Genomic DNA, 13,739 nt, shown 5'->3' on the forward strand with positions numbered 1-13,739 from the left:
GGTAGGGGTTTTAATTGTTGCTTCCATACAGCAAGCAAACAAACATACCAATTGCAATGATTAGGCAATTTCCAGGGTACGTCTTCAACTGACCTTTAGCTGTGCCAGTAAAACTTTGGGGTTTGATGCTTTTGGGGTTTTGTACTCTAGAGTACAAGTGAATTTAGGCTGGTACCACTGCTTTGTTTCAGAGGTGTTGTTAATTGGCATAGTCATGTAACAATAGTTTTGCTAGACAAAGTGAAAGAGTCAACCCCAGAAAAATGCAAACCATGGCATTTACTCCACTGTTAGGGACAGGGAATTGTTTCTTGTGTATTTAAAGAATCAGAATAAACAAACAAGAGCAAGATTAATTGAGAGTGGGAGTACATGACTCCCTTCCCATGTGAATGAGGAACAGCAATGGATGAGAGAGCAATGCCAAAATGTTTCTTGGCATTTTCCACTGGTGGTCCCAGAGAATTTCCTTTGCACCCCAGTGTTCCCAAGACATTCATAAACCACTTCTCTGGCTACCCAATGTGATGATAAACTTGTGTCCCCAGGTTTCATTATCAAGCTTTTAATCTAAGCCTGAACTCTCTGATCTGTCATCTGAAGTAGTGAGGGAATTTGCAGCAGGGTTTTTCCCAGCAAACAAAAACAGTTCACTTACTAAAGACATTACGTAGAATATATAACTTACAGATACAAGAATTTGGAAATCTGGGTGTTTATTTTGTAGTTTTGGGGATTGCTGTTGTTTAACTTCATTATGAGGCTGTATCTTACATTTCCAGTATTGTAAGTAGGGCAACAAATTTCAGCCAAAAAGAGTACTTGAGACTCCTATTGATTTTGATGGGGTTTGTGGATAAATACTGACAAACATTACATAATGTAGGCATTTACATTTTCTTAAGCCTTGTCTAGACTTGGATTTTGAAGGTGTGATACACCATGTGACTAATGCAATGCAGTTAAGGCAATGTGGTTTTAATGCACGGCTTTAACCCTGGTTGTTTTCAGGCAGCTATTACTTCATTGTATTTAGCAATTACTAATCTAGAAACCATCAATGGTAAATGAAAAGAGAGGTTACAAATCAAAGGCAGGCTGATCTTGCGGTTACACCTTTCAGATGTGGCCTCCTTCTACACACGGCTATCTCACCTCTGACAGTACAGAAATAAGGGCTCCCCAGCCCTACTTACCAGCACTTGTGTGGTACTACTTTCTCAGGGAAGTGGTGGAATCACCGTCCCTGGAAGTGTTCAAAAAACGTGTAGATGTGGCACTTAGGGATATGCTTTAGTTGTAGACTTGGCAGTGCTGAGTTAATGGTTGGAGTCAATGACCCTAGAGATTTTTTCCAACCTTAACAATTCTATGATTCTGTGATTCTATGTGTTGGCTGCAAGAGTAAGAGGCTGTGGGGCCATGTGTGGATGTTGAGGGTGTAGACCTGCAAAAGGTTAACAAGTAGGTGTGCTGGGGACTGGGGGGGTGAGCAAGTGACAGGAGGGAGAGATCCGAGTGTGCAGCCACCAGGTGTAGATTTGAGGGTGGGGGAGAATAGTGGTTATGGCACTTGGGAGTGGGTGAGGATAGGGCAGTTGACGTACTGGGTACAGTGAAGGGACATAACTTGGTGCCCAGAAAGGCCAAGCGCATATATATCTTAAAATGTTATCAGCATCTCTGTCTCCTCCAAACCTAAGCGAAGAAGCCTTCCCTACCAATGAACCCAGTGCTTCTGCCATCTGGGATGGCTGGCTAGAAGGGCTGAGGGTCTAAACACCCCAAAGCACAAGCCCTTGCTTGGAGCTCTCACACAGATCCAGGAGCTGAATTCCAAGCAGAAGAGTCTGGCAGCCGTTCCCTCCTGCTATCACCCATCCTTGGTACACTCAGAACTGTTTGAAGTAATCTGATACATTTTCCCACTAGCCAAGAACTATAATTCAGGGAAAATCCACCACCCTGGACTAAGTACAAGCTTCAGAGGCAGAGGGGCCCATGGTTACCCCTCATAAAATTCTCTTCTGTGAATATTCCCATCTCCACTGTGGTGGCACTTGGGTACACTGGAACAATAGAACCAAGGAGAAGGATTACTCCAACTGCTATAGTTAGTGAGGATGATCCACTCTGAAGTCCTTCAAATCCATCATGATGGGCCATTCTGGATACTGGAGTCACACTTCCCTAATTCCTCAAACTGGAGCCCAAACCAGCTCTTTTGACCCACTAGGGCCAAAGTGCTCTGACTTCTATCCACAAAGATCAGTGCTTGGTACGTCAATTTATATCAGTCCTTACAAAAATCAGGGTTAATCCAGATGTGTGATTTGGGCCTAAAACTGCCTGTGATAAATTCCTCTTTCTTTCCCCAAATTAACTTGAAAGTTTATCTATTTGAGTGTTGTGTAGAGCATCGCTTAGAGCATCAAAGTTTGCAGAATATGCCATGTAAGAATACAAGAATGACGCTCATTGGTACTTGAACCTTGCCTGATGCACCAGGAGTTGTGTTTTCAGTACGGGGCTCTGTCCCCCTTGCTCTGCTTTTCAATCTCTCATGAAATCACCAGTCATGTAAATGCCTGCGCAGACATACTGAACGTGAGTAATGCAGCATCTGTTGCTATTAATTAAACTGTGGTTTATATCTTTGGAATACATGGTATTATCCTTGATGGATGTGGCTTTATCTCTGTTATTACAATATGGAATTAATTAAGAATATTAAAGTTTGTCTTTAAAAAAATGATATTTCCAGCTTTTATCTATGGAGGCAACATTTTCATATCCACTCTCTCCTAAAGGCAGCATCCTTTGGGAAGATGTCATAGACACATTTAGGTAAATATTATTCCTCCAGCACACATGGTTTCCATTGCAATTGATCCCCTGCTGTCTCCTTCCAAGTACTTTCCTCTGTTACATATTCCACAATGGTGGCTGAAATACTGATCAGCGATAGCAGAGTCAAACTGACTCCAGCAACCGGGAGTTTTAAGGGCAGCAAATGTTTGTATCTGAGTTTGTATGTACTGTAGTTACTGAAATACAGGTTTTAGGTGTGCACTGAAATTTTCACTGGCATTGAAAGTCTAAAGTTGCTTGAGACAATTATAATTTAATAAAAGGACAGGATGAAGAAAGACTGAGTGAGATGGGACATAAAGATAGTGCACTACAAAACAACCACAGGGGCCCAAAAGCTGTAGAGGAAATGCTTGCTCCTGTAGCCTCCCCTTAAGGTTGTGAGCAGCCTGGGTGCTTCACACAGACCTGGCATAGAAGCTGCACCTGAACTTTGAGTGAGTTGCCTGAACCTTGGGGGTCACAAGCTGCTCCCTGGAGGCTAGCAGAGAAATAACTCTACATGCTTTTAAACTGGCACAGCCATTGGTAAAAGTTTCTTAACAGACGATAACAGCAAGAAGCTGGGAAAAAGCAGGGTGGGAACTGCTTTTTCCAGAGACTGTGTTTCATCAAACACATGTCAAACTACAGTTCCAGATGTGGTAGGGTGAGAAAATATTTTGCATCACCCAACATTCACTGGGCAACATTGGGCTGCAGTGGGATGTCACCCCAAATCAGACTGAAGCTGGTGTGCCCACCAGTGCCATGGGGAGCTGCACAGAAGTACAAGGAAAATTGGTGCATACACTTATGCCAGCATATTTGCAGCATCTTCTAAGACTCTAGGACATGAACAGCATTGGACATAAAGGTATGCTTGTGCCCTAGTTGTTTCTCTGTGCTAGCAAGGATGAACGCGCTCATGAAGGTTCAGGCTCTAAGAATGTACCTACTCATTTGCAGAGGGTGGTCTAAACATCCTACAAAAGCCACTTGCTGTGGCAACAGCAGATGGAGCACTGTGATACTTTGGAGCCTAGCTTCTCCTTTTATTTATTTATTTATCATTATTATTATTCCTTGTTTATTATTATTATTACATCTGCTCAAAACTTTTAAGACAGGATGAGGTGGTCTCTGCTCCCAGGGTCTAACTGCAGGTTTGACACTGGAACATACGTTTATCCAAGCAACACTGCCCTACCCTGCACCTTCACCATCTGCTGAAGGGCTGGACCTGACTGCCTGGCAGGCAACCTAAAATGAAAACTTGACAGAGAAATGTTCAATGTGAAAGGAGCATAGCACAACAAAATACACTTTTTTTTCTTTTTTTTTTTTTTAAACTGGGAGTTATTTTTAAGATGGGAAGATCTTTCTAGCACAAACTGGAATCACTTCAAGTTCTGCATTCTGTTTCTTCCTCTCTGAAATGACCCCAGGCTAGCCCTTGCCCTTGCTTTGGAGAATACTTCTGATGTGTATCTCAGGAGGCTGAGATATGGCAGAAACTCTCATTACTTCTTGCTAATGTAGAGCACCACACAGCAGATGCCCGAAGCCCTGCTCAGTGGGGTTGAAGTAAAACAATAGTGGACCCCTGGAAGGACTTATCCTTCAACTTCCACAGGATCCACTGTAATGAAGAGAGTGGTCTGTGGCTGTCCATTTAAAAAGCCTTGCCTTTACAAAGCCTGCAGCAATGTGGCCATCACTAAAAGCCTTCTTGTTGTGCTAACTAGAAATTCTCATTAATTGGTATCGCTATCAGAGTCCTCAAGACCCAGAGTAAGCAGCAGGGGTTACAGTGCATGAGAAAGCCCCCATGCAGTGGCATTGCTGTGGGTTAATTGACTACTAATGAGCTGAAAGGTGAGGTCCTGCACTAGGAAACACAGGGCCAGACCATCAAAACCACAGCACAACCCCAGACAAGAGCTCAGGAGCCTTTGTCCAGGGGTGCCCCAGCTGCTACAAGACCCCAGAAGGAAATGGCCACACTGTTTTAGGCTACAAATGGCTGTGGCTGTGTCCCTAAAGTGGTCATTTACAGTGTGGGCTAAGCAGAAAACAATGTGGCATCACCCAGAGGCTGCAGCTTGGCTCTCCTGCACAAGGCCAGAGACTTCCCCTATAAGGCATGAAGTCAGTGGCCATCTGGGCTTTCCCTCACCATGGTACAGCAGACAAGGTGCTGTATGGTCACTGCTTCCATGCACTGCCATTGCCATCTGTTACAGTCTGAAATTATACTAACCCCCATCTGTTTTTCAGAGGCCACATCTACAATTTCAGTGAAGGGCAGTTGCAGGAGGCTCTTGGGACCAGACTGTCTCCTCTACACTTATGAGCCTGCTAGCACAGCCACAGAGCATCCTCCAAGACCTAAGTGTCCAAGGGGCTCAAGAACATTCATACACTGCTTAAAGCACTCATAGGCTGGCCTCAGGACTGGGTGATGCTAGGTGAGATAAAGGTGGGAAACACATTTGTTCATTTGGTTGCAGTAAAGACTTAGACAATTAAAGAAAAAAAAACTTTCCACAGCATGCTTAGAATAAATTCATTCTTTATCATACAAAGTCACACCTTACACATAAATAATTTGAATGTCTTGCTCTTTCACAGAAAGTAACAGAGAAAAACCTTCAAGGTTGATACATGGGAGCTGGTATTAGAAATCACACAGGATCAAACCCAAATCCTGCATCCAGAGTTGACCTATACACCACTTCCCTCCCCTACACTGGAAGGAACTGAAACAGGACCCTCCTTGGAAGACCACCCCCATCATCAACCTCCAGGTAAGGATCCCCACCCTGCACCCTTGGCCCCCTCACTGAAATCCCATCCTTTACATTTGCAGTGGTATGAAATCCCAATTGGTAGCTGCAGAAAGAGCCATCACCTTCTGGAAAGTGCATTATCCATAGGTTTTTGGAGGTGACTGAAATAACAAAGCCTACCCAAGCTGGATCCCGTGCAGCTATTTCTATTTCTTGACTGACAAGCTGGCCAAAGCAGCAAAGCTAAGTATTGCACAGTCTAGCGGTATTTGACTAAAACTGGGACCATTTATGTGGAACAGCAGTGTGGGAACAGAAAATAAGCTAGCGGAGCAGCAATGAGAAATCTGAGCTTTGATCAAGGAGACAGCAGCATTTGACTCTATCTGAGCTGGCAGGGAGATCCCATCCCAAAGCAAAATAAAATATGTCATTCTTTCCAGCAGATGAAATTCTCCCCAGCGGTTTGTTCCTCCCAGGATCATTTTATGTGATCTCATTGTCTTTAAAGTCTTTCCCCTGAGGAAGCCGAACGTTTAATATAGACTACAGCATTAGTATCTGGTATTAAATCAGTCCAGCTACTCTGAAATGAGGCGAGTGGGCGTCCTGGAAAGGAAATAAAAACGCAAGTTTAATAGAGGAGACAGGTTCACCTTGACCCATGCTATTTATTGCAAAAGACACAGTAACACACTGCTTGCCTAACAGAGGGTCACTCTGCCCTGTCATAGATGTGTTTTACACCCCCGGTAAACTCCAGATGCTCACAGAGCATGCACAAGGAATGCATCAACCAGCTCTAGAGGCTTTTACATCTTGCTTTGCTTTTCCAAGCTGCCCTAAGAGGGACTAGCACATTCCCACAGCTCTCATTAATCCAACCGGCAAACTTAGGCACTCGGCATTTCGGCCACACACTTTTTGCATCTTTGGCTGCAAAGGCAAGCAGTAAAACTGTGAGGAAGAAAAAATACCAGGAAGGGATAAAGACTGCAGACATGGTATGGGATGTCAGGGATCAGCACCCAAGCCAGGTGCTGCAGAAAAGGTCTCTGTCCCATGTGCTTGTCCTGCATCCTCGCTGCCACGTCAAGCAGGATTCCTTCCAGGCAGGCATCACACACAGCAACTAACAGCTGCCCCGTGAGGGAGCCAGATGAGATGTATTAGGCACAGCCAATCCATTGCTGGTGTGAAGCCGGCTCAAAGAGATTTATGTTGCATCTGTGCAAGCACTCATATCATTAGTTTGCCACATGCCAATTGCACACAAGCGCATAGAAAAGCTGCATTTTTGGTAGTTTTGGAGGTTTTTTAAAATGTCATGTGAGCTGACAAAACACAATTCTTCAGCACCGTTATGAGTAAAAACACTCATTTACCTCATTTAGTGTTTCACTTTAAGAAACAATTTAGCTCACGCTTGAAGTGTCAGCTAAATGAGATAATTTATAATAATTCTGAAAACACGCTAGCTGTAAGAGGCTATAATCAGAGCTAATTACAGGGACATTCTGGAAATCCCTTGGCTTGGGGCTTCAGTTTTGATAAAGGGGATAACAAGTTGTAAGCTATGATTCTTTTAATTAATTACAACAATAGTAACCACCTTCTTTTACATGGCTTCTTTCATCTCTAAAAACCCCACAGCTTTGCAAACTATCCGTACCACAGGGATTGTTTAGCCTAACACCAAAGTGAAGCCATCTCTGCAAGAAATAAGTAACTGTTTCACAATACCTAGCAGTCCTGTGCAAAATTAGTAGAGGAGAAAAGGTGCAGAAGGAGAATATAATTTCTCTTGTGTCTCCTCAAAAATATATGGGGAATTTTTGGATGCCCACAGTGGCAGTCATCTGATCTTGAGAGTAAGGAAGGCAGCTTTTACATGCACCTGCAGACTCAAGGCACTAAGGAGGAAGGCAGCAGCATCACCTCCACTCACAACTGATGAAGCAGGGGCACCACGTGGCAGTGCCTTGTCACAGCTCACCTGTCCACGTTCTCTGCTGGGTGATGATAAAACTCTGACACTGTGACTGGGAGTTACAAATTGCAGCAGCTTCCTCGGCGCTGTGAATGGACAGCAGACATCCCAGGTGGCTGTAGGAGGGCCAGCACTTGTAGTCTTCTCCTTCCACTGTTCGGAAACCCTTTAGGGAGATGTAGTCTGGGAACAGAAAGAAGGTGTCTAGGGAAACACTTAAAAGTGCACTTTCGGAGACTAGTTATGCTACACACTTAGTGAGTTGCACTTCAGTGAAACTCTCCAAAGAAATGTGATAGACTGAACTGACCTGAGTAGATGGACTGGGCATGGAGCTGCAAAGTTAAAAGAAACCCAAATCCTGCCTTTTGGTTCTGCTATGGAACACAAGACAGCAATTCCCCCATAGATGTAGGAGAGAGGGCAGAGCTCTCAAGGATGAAGGAACAGGGGTGCAACCATAGGGGTGGGTGAGAGGAGGCTGCTGCACAAGTACACAGGCCCTCCATTTCTTATCCAGGGAAGCCACCCCCACAGTAGCCTCTCCTACACCCCATCCTCAACAGCAGAAGCAGAACCAGCACCAAGCTACATGGGGCACATGCTGACCCACCCATCATGGTTGCCACCCACAGAATCAGGAGATTTAGGAACCACAGTGTGGGAAAGGGAGGCCAGATCCTGCTCCTGATAAGGAGACCAGACAAAAGACAAAAGACCTGACAAGCCTGAGCAGGTGCTGTTCAGGCTATTGTTCACTGACTGCTAAGACTCTCCCCACCTTCCCACACCTCTAGGATGGTGATCACTATGGCACACTGCTACTGGGCCAGTTGTGAAGCCAACAGGTAGGTGTTGTTGGAAAATACTAGTAATTCCTGTTAAAGCTGCTGGTTCTTCCATGCAAATGGCTGAGTATCTTTGTTCATAACGGTGCAAATCCTACTTCTTTCACATTTAAAGAGATTTCCTTCTGCAAACCACCATCACCTGCCCACCATCTCAGGTGAACTTTCAAGAAAATGTAAACCACAGTAACCACTCGACTTTCAAAGACTTCCTTTTGATCAGCCTCATCTCTCTACCACCAAATGGGTCCTTTTCAGAGGAATGCATCTCATAAAGGCTCATTTATCCATCCACAGGTCAAATGGAATGGTTTTCAGAAAAACAGAATTTAGAGGGCATGAGGTCCCAGTCACGCTGCCACACTCATCTCACTGTTGTCACTTCCCCACTGTATGATCCCATAATAATCTGTGCTCAGCAGACAGAAGTCATCTAGTGAAATAGAAAGTTTCAGTATCAGCCCAGAAAACTGACCTATTGGTCCACAGGATAAGATGATCCCAAGAAAAGACAGGAGACACTCTGCTTTAGTTGCTTAAGCTATCCCAAAAACAGTCACTTGAAACACTGATGCTCATTGTGAGAGGAGTATTTAGAAGCACATGTCCATCTGTAGGCCAGATTGTCTGCACTGCTTTTCCTTTGCAAAGCAATGCAATCATGCATGGCTCCCATGAAAAAAACAACAAAAGGCTGCTCAAAAAAAAGACACTTTTGATGTTTTTTCTAGTGACTATACACTGCCTGTATGTATGGGAGATCAGAATTTGACCAGTTACCAATGCCACACTCCCTCAGTAGTTATGCTACTTAAAGCATTCAAAACCAGGTACCTTTTAAAAGAAGAGGTCTTTTCTGCAGATAGAGCCCAGACTTGTACAGATGTAAAACCTTTTCAAAAGCTCTCATGGTTTCATTTATCCCGTATCGTAAATCACCTACATTTAAGGAAAAAGATGACAAAGATAAATAATTCCATGAAATACTTTTTAGTTGCAATAAAGAAGTTCATGGGTAATAGCTGTAATAGCTGGTACCTGTTGCATTCAGAATATCACTCAAAAGGGGCCGCAAAGTTGGTGGTGCCGAGTGTGGCAAAAGATAGGTGAAAAAATACCTGCAAAAAAATCCCACAGATTCATTAGAATACAGTAGCTTAATTTCCCTGGTGATTAAGTTGTCTGCATTTTCCCGTGACTTGGTTATCCATATGCAACCAGTAAGTCTGCTTTGGTTATAAAGCTATGTTTGAGCACATCTTGCTGCTTCACAGACGGTTCCTGTGATTTGGGCTGAAAGCCTGGTCCTTGCAGCACAGCATACTGTCAAGTACCACGTGAAATCCACCTTGCAAACGTTCATGCAATGAAATTCCCCCTCATTCCCTGAGCCTTTTTTGTACACTAAGCAATGCATTTCCCAACACACACAAAAAAACCCCCCAAACCTTAAAAAACAAAACAATACAAAACAAAACAAAAAAAAACAAAACCCAACCAGTATAAAGGAAGACTCATGCAAGACCTTTCTCTTGCCCTGAAAAGGTTTAGCATTCTTATTGCCCCCCGAAAGGTAGGATGACTAATTTTCTGACCCTTTCACAAAACTCCTGTTCTAGGGAGACAAGTGCACAAGAGACAAGTGCAACTGTAAGGCTGCAGTAATCAGTGCAGGGATTTGCCCTGTAACACTGAATCCTGGAAATTAAGGCTCCCTTACTAAGTGCTTCTCTGTAACTATCCAGCTGCCAAGGCTTCCTCCCAGTAGGTGACCTGCCAAGCACCAACAATGAGCAGAAGGCCCTGCGTTTTCAGCTGATGGCCTACAAGGAATGCTGTAGCAGTCTCATCCCCTTGCCTGTTAACCTGTTCTATTACTCTTCCATAGGTACCCACAGGCTCTACAGGGAGATTCTGAGTTCAAGGTAAGAGTTAGCCAGCCTGTTCCCAACAACAGGGACTCAAAGCTGGTGGGCTTTGGCAGAGAGCTCACGCTGCCACTGCTTTCAGCAAACACGGCCCGTGGATGTCAAGCACTGGGGCTTGTCGGGCAAACAGCAAATTCACAGGTGCAAGCTTTGGGGCAGGTTTCTACAGGGCACTGGCGAAAGGGAGCAGCAAAAGAAAGATGCCTTCATTCTCACCAGACAACAACTGCACTATTTTTCTGCCTTATAAGGAAAATAACTTGCTTCAAAGTGATCCTTAACTACCATTTGACAGAGGTGAGGGGACATACCGATATGCATTGAAAAGATTCTTCTTTTCATTTATTCCTTCGCATTTCCCAGCTGCAGAGCATCTGAGAGGGAAGCTTTTGGTAGGGAAGTCAAGTGTGCAGTCAATATCTTCCTTGCATGACAGCTCCTCAGTGCTGGCATCATCCATGTCTGTCACTTTTAGGTTTCCATCCACCATAACAAACTGCCTCGGCTGGAAATCCAAGAGGACTATTGAACCCAGGGGGGAATGTGCCAAGTAAAAGAGCAGTTTCACAAGACTGAGGCAAATCTGAGAAAGAGAAGATGAATATGCATGGAAAAAACAGACGAAAAACAGCTATTAAATTGGAAGTAGAACAAAGGACAGTGCATTCAATGAAATTAAAAGGGAAAAAAAGCATATAGAACTTAAAAGGTAATTATATGTACGCTACAAAATTTATTATCAACATTGCCACAGGATTTGACTGGTAAGTAGTTTAGCAACATTTTTTAAAAATGTGTGTATACAAAAAGAGACATTTGCAGTTAGAAGAACTAGAAGAGAGAGCTGTGAGGAAAACAATAGCAGTCTTCATGTTTCAGGACCTATATTGATTTGCTAGCTGAAATCAGAAGGGTTTTTCCCATTCTGGCATAGAATTAATAGATTCTTCTCCCTTCCCTCATGCTGCTCCATACAGGCTGAGGCTCCATAGTCATTAATACCAGATTCATGTCTTGATGCATCACTCAGCAATATGAATTTGGGCACACAATCATGCTTCTGAAGAATTAGTCAAAGCACACAATATATTTACTGCCAGCTCTTTTGCTTTTATGTACCAACTTTCTGGTAGCAGAGAAAGGTCAGATAATACCTGACCCAGCAGAAAGCTCAGTAAATGATCTTTAAATAAACTAGAGCTAGAAGAGTGCATTAATTCTGCACCAGCACTTTGCTCAAGTAGCTTTTTGCAGCAGTTTTCATTCAGTATCAGGAGCCCTGGCATCAGACAAGCTGTATCCTCAGCTAGGTGTGCCAGGCAGCCTCACGCCACCCCTCACTGCTCCCGATAGTGATCTGTGCAGGCGTGAGGGTTTTTTCCCTTGGAACAGCTCACAAAATTGCTGGTATCTGATGTGGCTCATCACAGGGGAATCCCATATGTTTAGACGCCCTAATTAGGAAACAGGACTAGACAGTACCAGTGTAAATTTTGAATTAGTGTCTTAATCAGTCAAGAGATTACTAAAATCTTTAATGCCACTGTACCAGACCTTACCATCAGCTAATCCAGCATCATGAGTTTCTAGCTCTACAGGAGACTTTGGCACATTGGAGAAGATGAGGTGCTGGGAAAACTATGTAGAAGCCAATATGAAACTGTCTGTAAGCAGAAGTAGAACTCCACAAGCCAAGAGAAATTATGCTGGAAGCTCTGATGCTATTTTAACTTGTTTAGTGAAGCAATCATAAGAATCCCAGCTCCATATCTCACAGCCGAGTGAGCACAGTTGCCACACTCCCTCTCTGGCTTGGATGGCAAGGCTCCTCTTCAACATTAAGGACCTCATGCAGGCAGGGATTTTATTTTAGGACTTCTGTTGTGTTTTTATTTTGCCCAAAGCATTTCTTGCTGAGATTAAGATACCCATGCTCCTACATGATGATCTGTTTCCTCCTGGGACCCAAACAAGTAACAGTGAACCCCCAGCTGAGCCCTTGAGATAAACTGTAATGCAAGCTATAAGCAAAATAAGTGCCACGTCACAAGTCATTTATGTTCCTGGGGAGCATATGTGGGACACTTAAGAGACAAGGTAGATCTCTCTAGCAGGGCCTCAATCCTAGCACCGACAGCAGGAGAAAAGCAGTTTAGTAGTTTTTGTACTGCAGTAATACTTAAAGGGCCAAGATCAAAATCACCACACAAACACATGGTGAGGGACACGTTGCTCAGTTTGCTGCCTCAAACAGGTAACACACATCAAACAACTCGGAGCACAGTGAGGCGCCTTTCCCGAGGGGTCTCGCTACCAAAGTCCCTTTGCATATATATAACATAGAGGAAAAACTAACGATATAGTGTAATAGCGGGTATTAACCACTACCCCAGCACTGAGCATGAATTTGTAACTACCCCCTCCCAGACGTAGTTCTTCTAACTTCGCTCTAGAGAGAAGGAAACTTAGCTGTGAGATGCCAGGCTGAGGCTGTTTTAATGGGATATAAAAGGACTGAAAGCGAAACGATTTACGGACACTGTGTGAGAGCAAAGTGTCAGCAGGAGAATCCCCTTTGCCCCAGCAGGCATCACCGGCTCTTTGCATTTACCCAGTTTGTGGTCTAAAACCGACTGATAAAACTCCGTTTGTGTTGTTTCCTTACTTTAAATCTTTCCTCCCAGGGGGTCTGCAGGAGCTGAATCATCTCCAGGGGGGATCCCAGCTCCAGCATGGCTGTGACCCGCAGCTCAGCATCTCCGCTGTTCTCATAGCACTGACCGTGCAGCTGCGGGAGAATACAAGCGACGGTCGGTCGGGGCGCCGGGGGACAGGGGGGCCAACACGGGGGGACCGGCTCAGCCCCGGCACCGAGCCCCGCCGTGCCCAGAGAGAGCCCCCCGCACCCCCCTCGCCGTACCTGTACGATGCCGGGGTGCTGCAGGCGCTGCAGCAGCGTCACCTCCTTGAGCACCTTGTAGGCGGCCAGGCGGCGGCAGCCGGCGGGCGCCCCGTACCGCTGCACGCACCGCCGCACCTCCCGGCCCGCCCCGTGCACCGACTTGAGGGCGACGGCGCCGCCGCCCTCCAGCACCGCCCGCGCCACCACCTTGGTGAAGCCCCAGCCCAGGATGCTCACGGCCGTCGCCCGGCTCAGGTCGCCGCAGCCCAGCCTGCCCGCCGCCGCCGCCCCGCCGCCGCCCGCCGCCGCCTCCAGCCGCCGCAGGTCGCGCCGCCTCTGCCGCAGCTCCTCCCGCAATCCCGGCGGCAGCAGGAGCGGTGGCGCGGAGCCCGGCTGCGCCTCGCCACCAACACCGCCACCGCCACCGCC

The 13,739-nt window shown here is 45.4% G+C and overlaps 1 protein-coding gene across 1 annotated transcript in view; it reads right to left on the reverse strand.

Annotated features, from left to right (window-relative positions):
• Positions 1 to 5,408: 5,408 nt before the first annotated feature.
• LOC113944589 (extracellular tyrosine-protein kinase PKDCC-like) overlaps positions 5,409 to 13,739 on the reverse strand; it is a 14,096-nt gene continuing 5,765 nt past the window's right edge. The window contains exons 3-9 of the mRNA XM_027637920.1: positions 13,329 to 13,709; positions 13,074 to 13,196; positions 10,720 to 10,991; positions 9,519 to 9,598; positions 9,315 to 9,419; positions 7,639 to 7,815; positions 5,409 to 6,251 (exon numbers count right to left, since the gene is read on the reverse strand). Of these exons, the coding sequence (XP_027493721.1) occupies positions 6,148 to 6,251; positions 7,639 to 7,815; positions 9,315 to 9,419; positions 9,519 to 9,598; positions 10,720 to 10,991; positions 13,074 to 13,196; positions 13,329 to 13,709 (1,242 nt within the window). The 3' untranslated portion in view covers positions 5,409 to 6,147. The remainder of the gene's footprint in view (positions 6,252 to 7,638; positions 7,816 to 9,314; positions 9,420 to 9,518; positions 9,599 to 10,719; positions 10,992 to 13,073; positions 13,197 to 13,328; positions 13,710 to 13,739) is intronic.

Source organism: Corapipo altera, unplaced genomic scaffold, assembly GCF_003945725.1.
Source record: "Corapipo altera isolate COAL_440 unplaced genomic scaffold, ASM394572v1 23, whole genome shotgun sequence".
In the NCBI taxonomy this organism is placed as follows: domain Eukaryota; kingdom Metazoa; phylum Chordata; class Aves; order Passeriformes; family Pipridae; genus Corapipo; species Corapipo altera.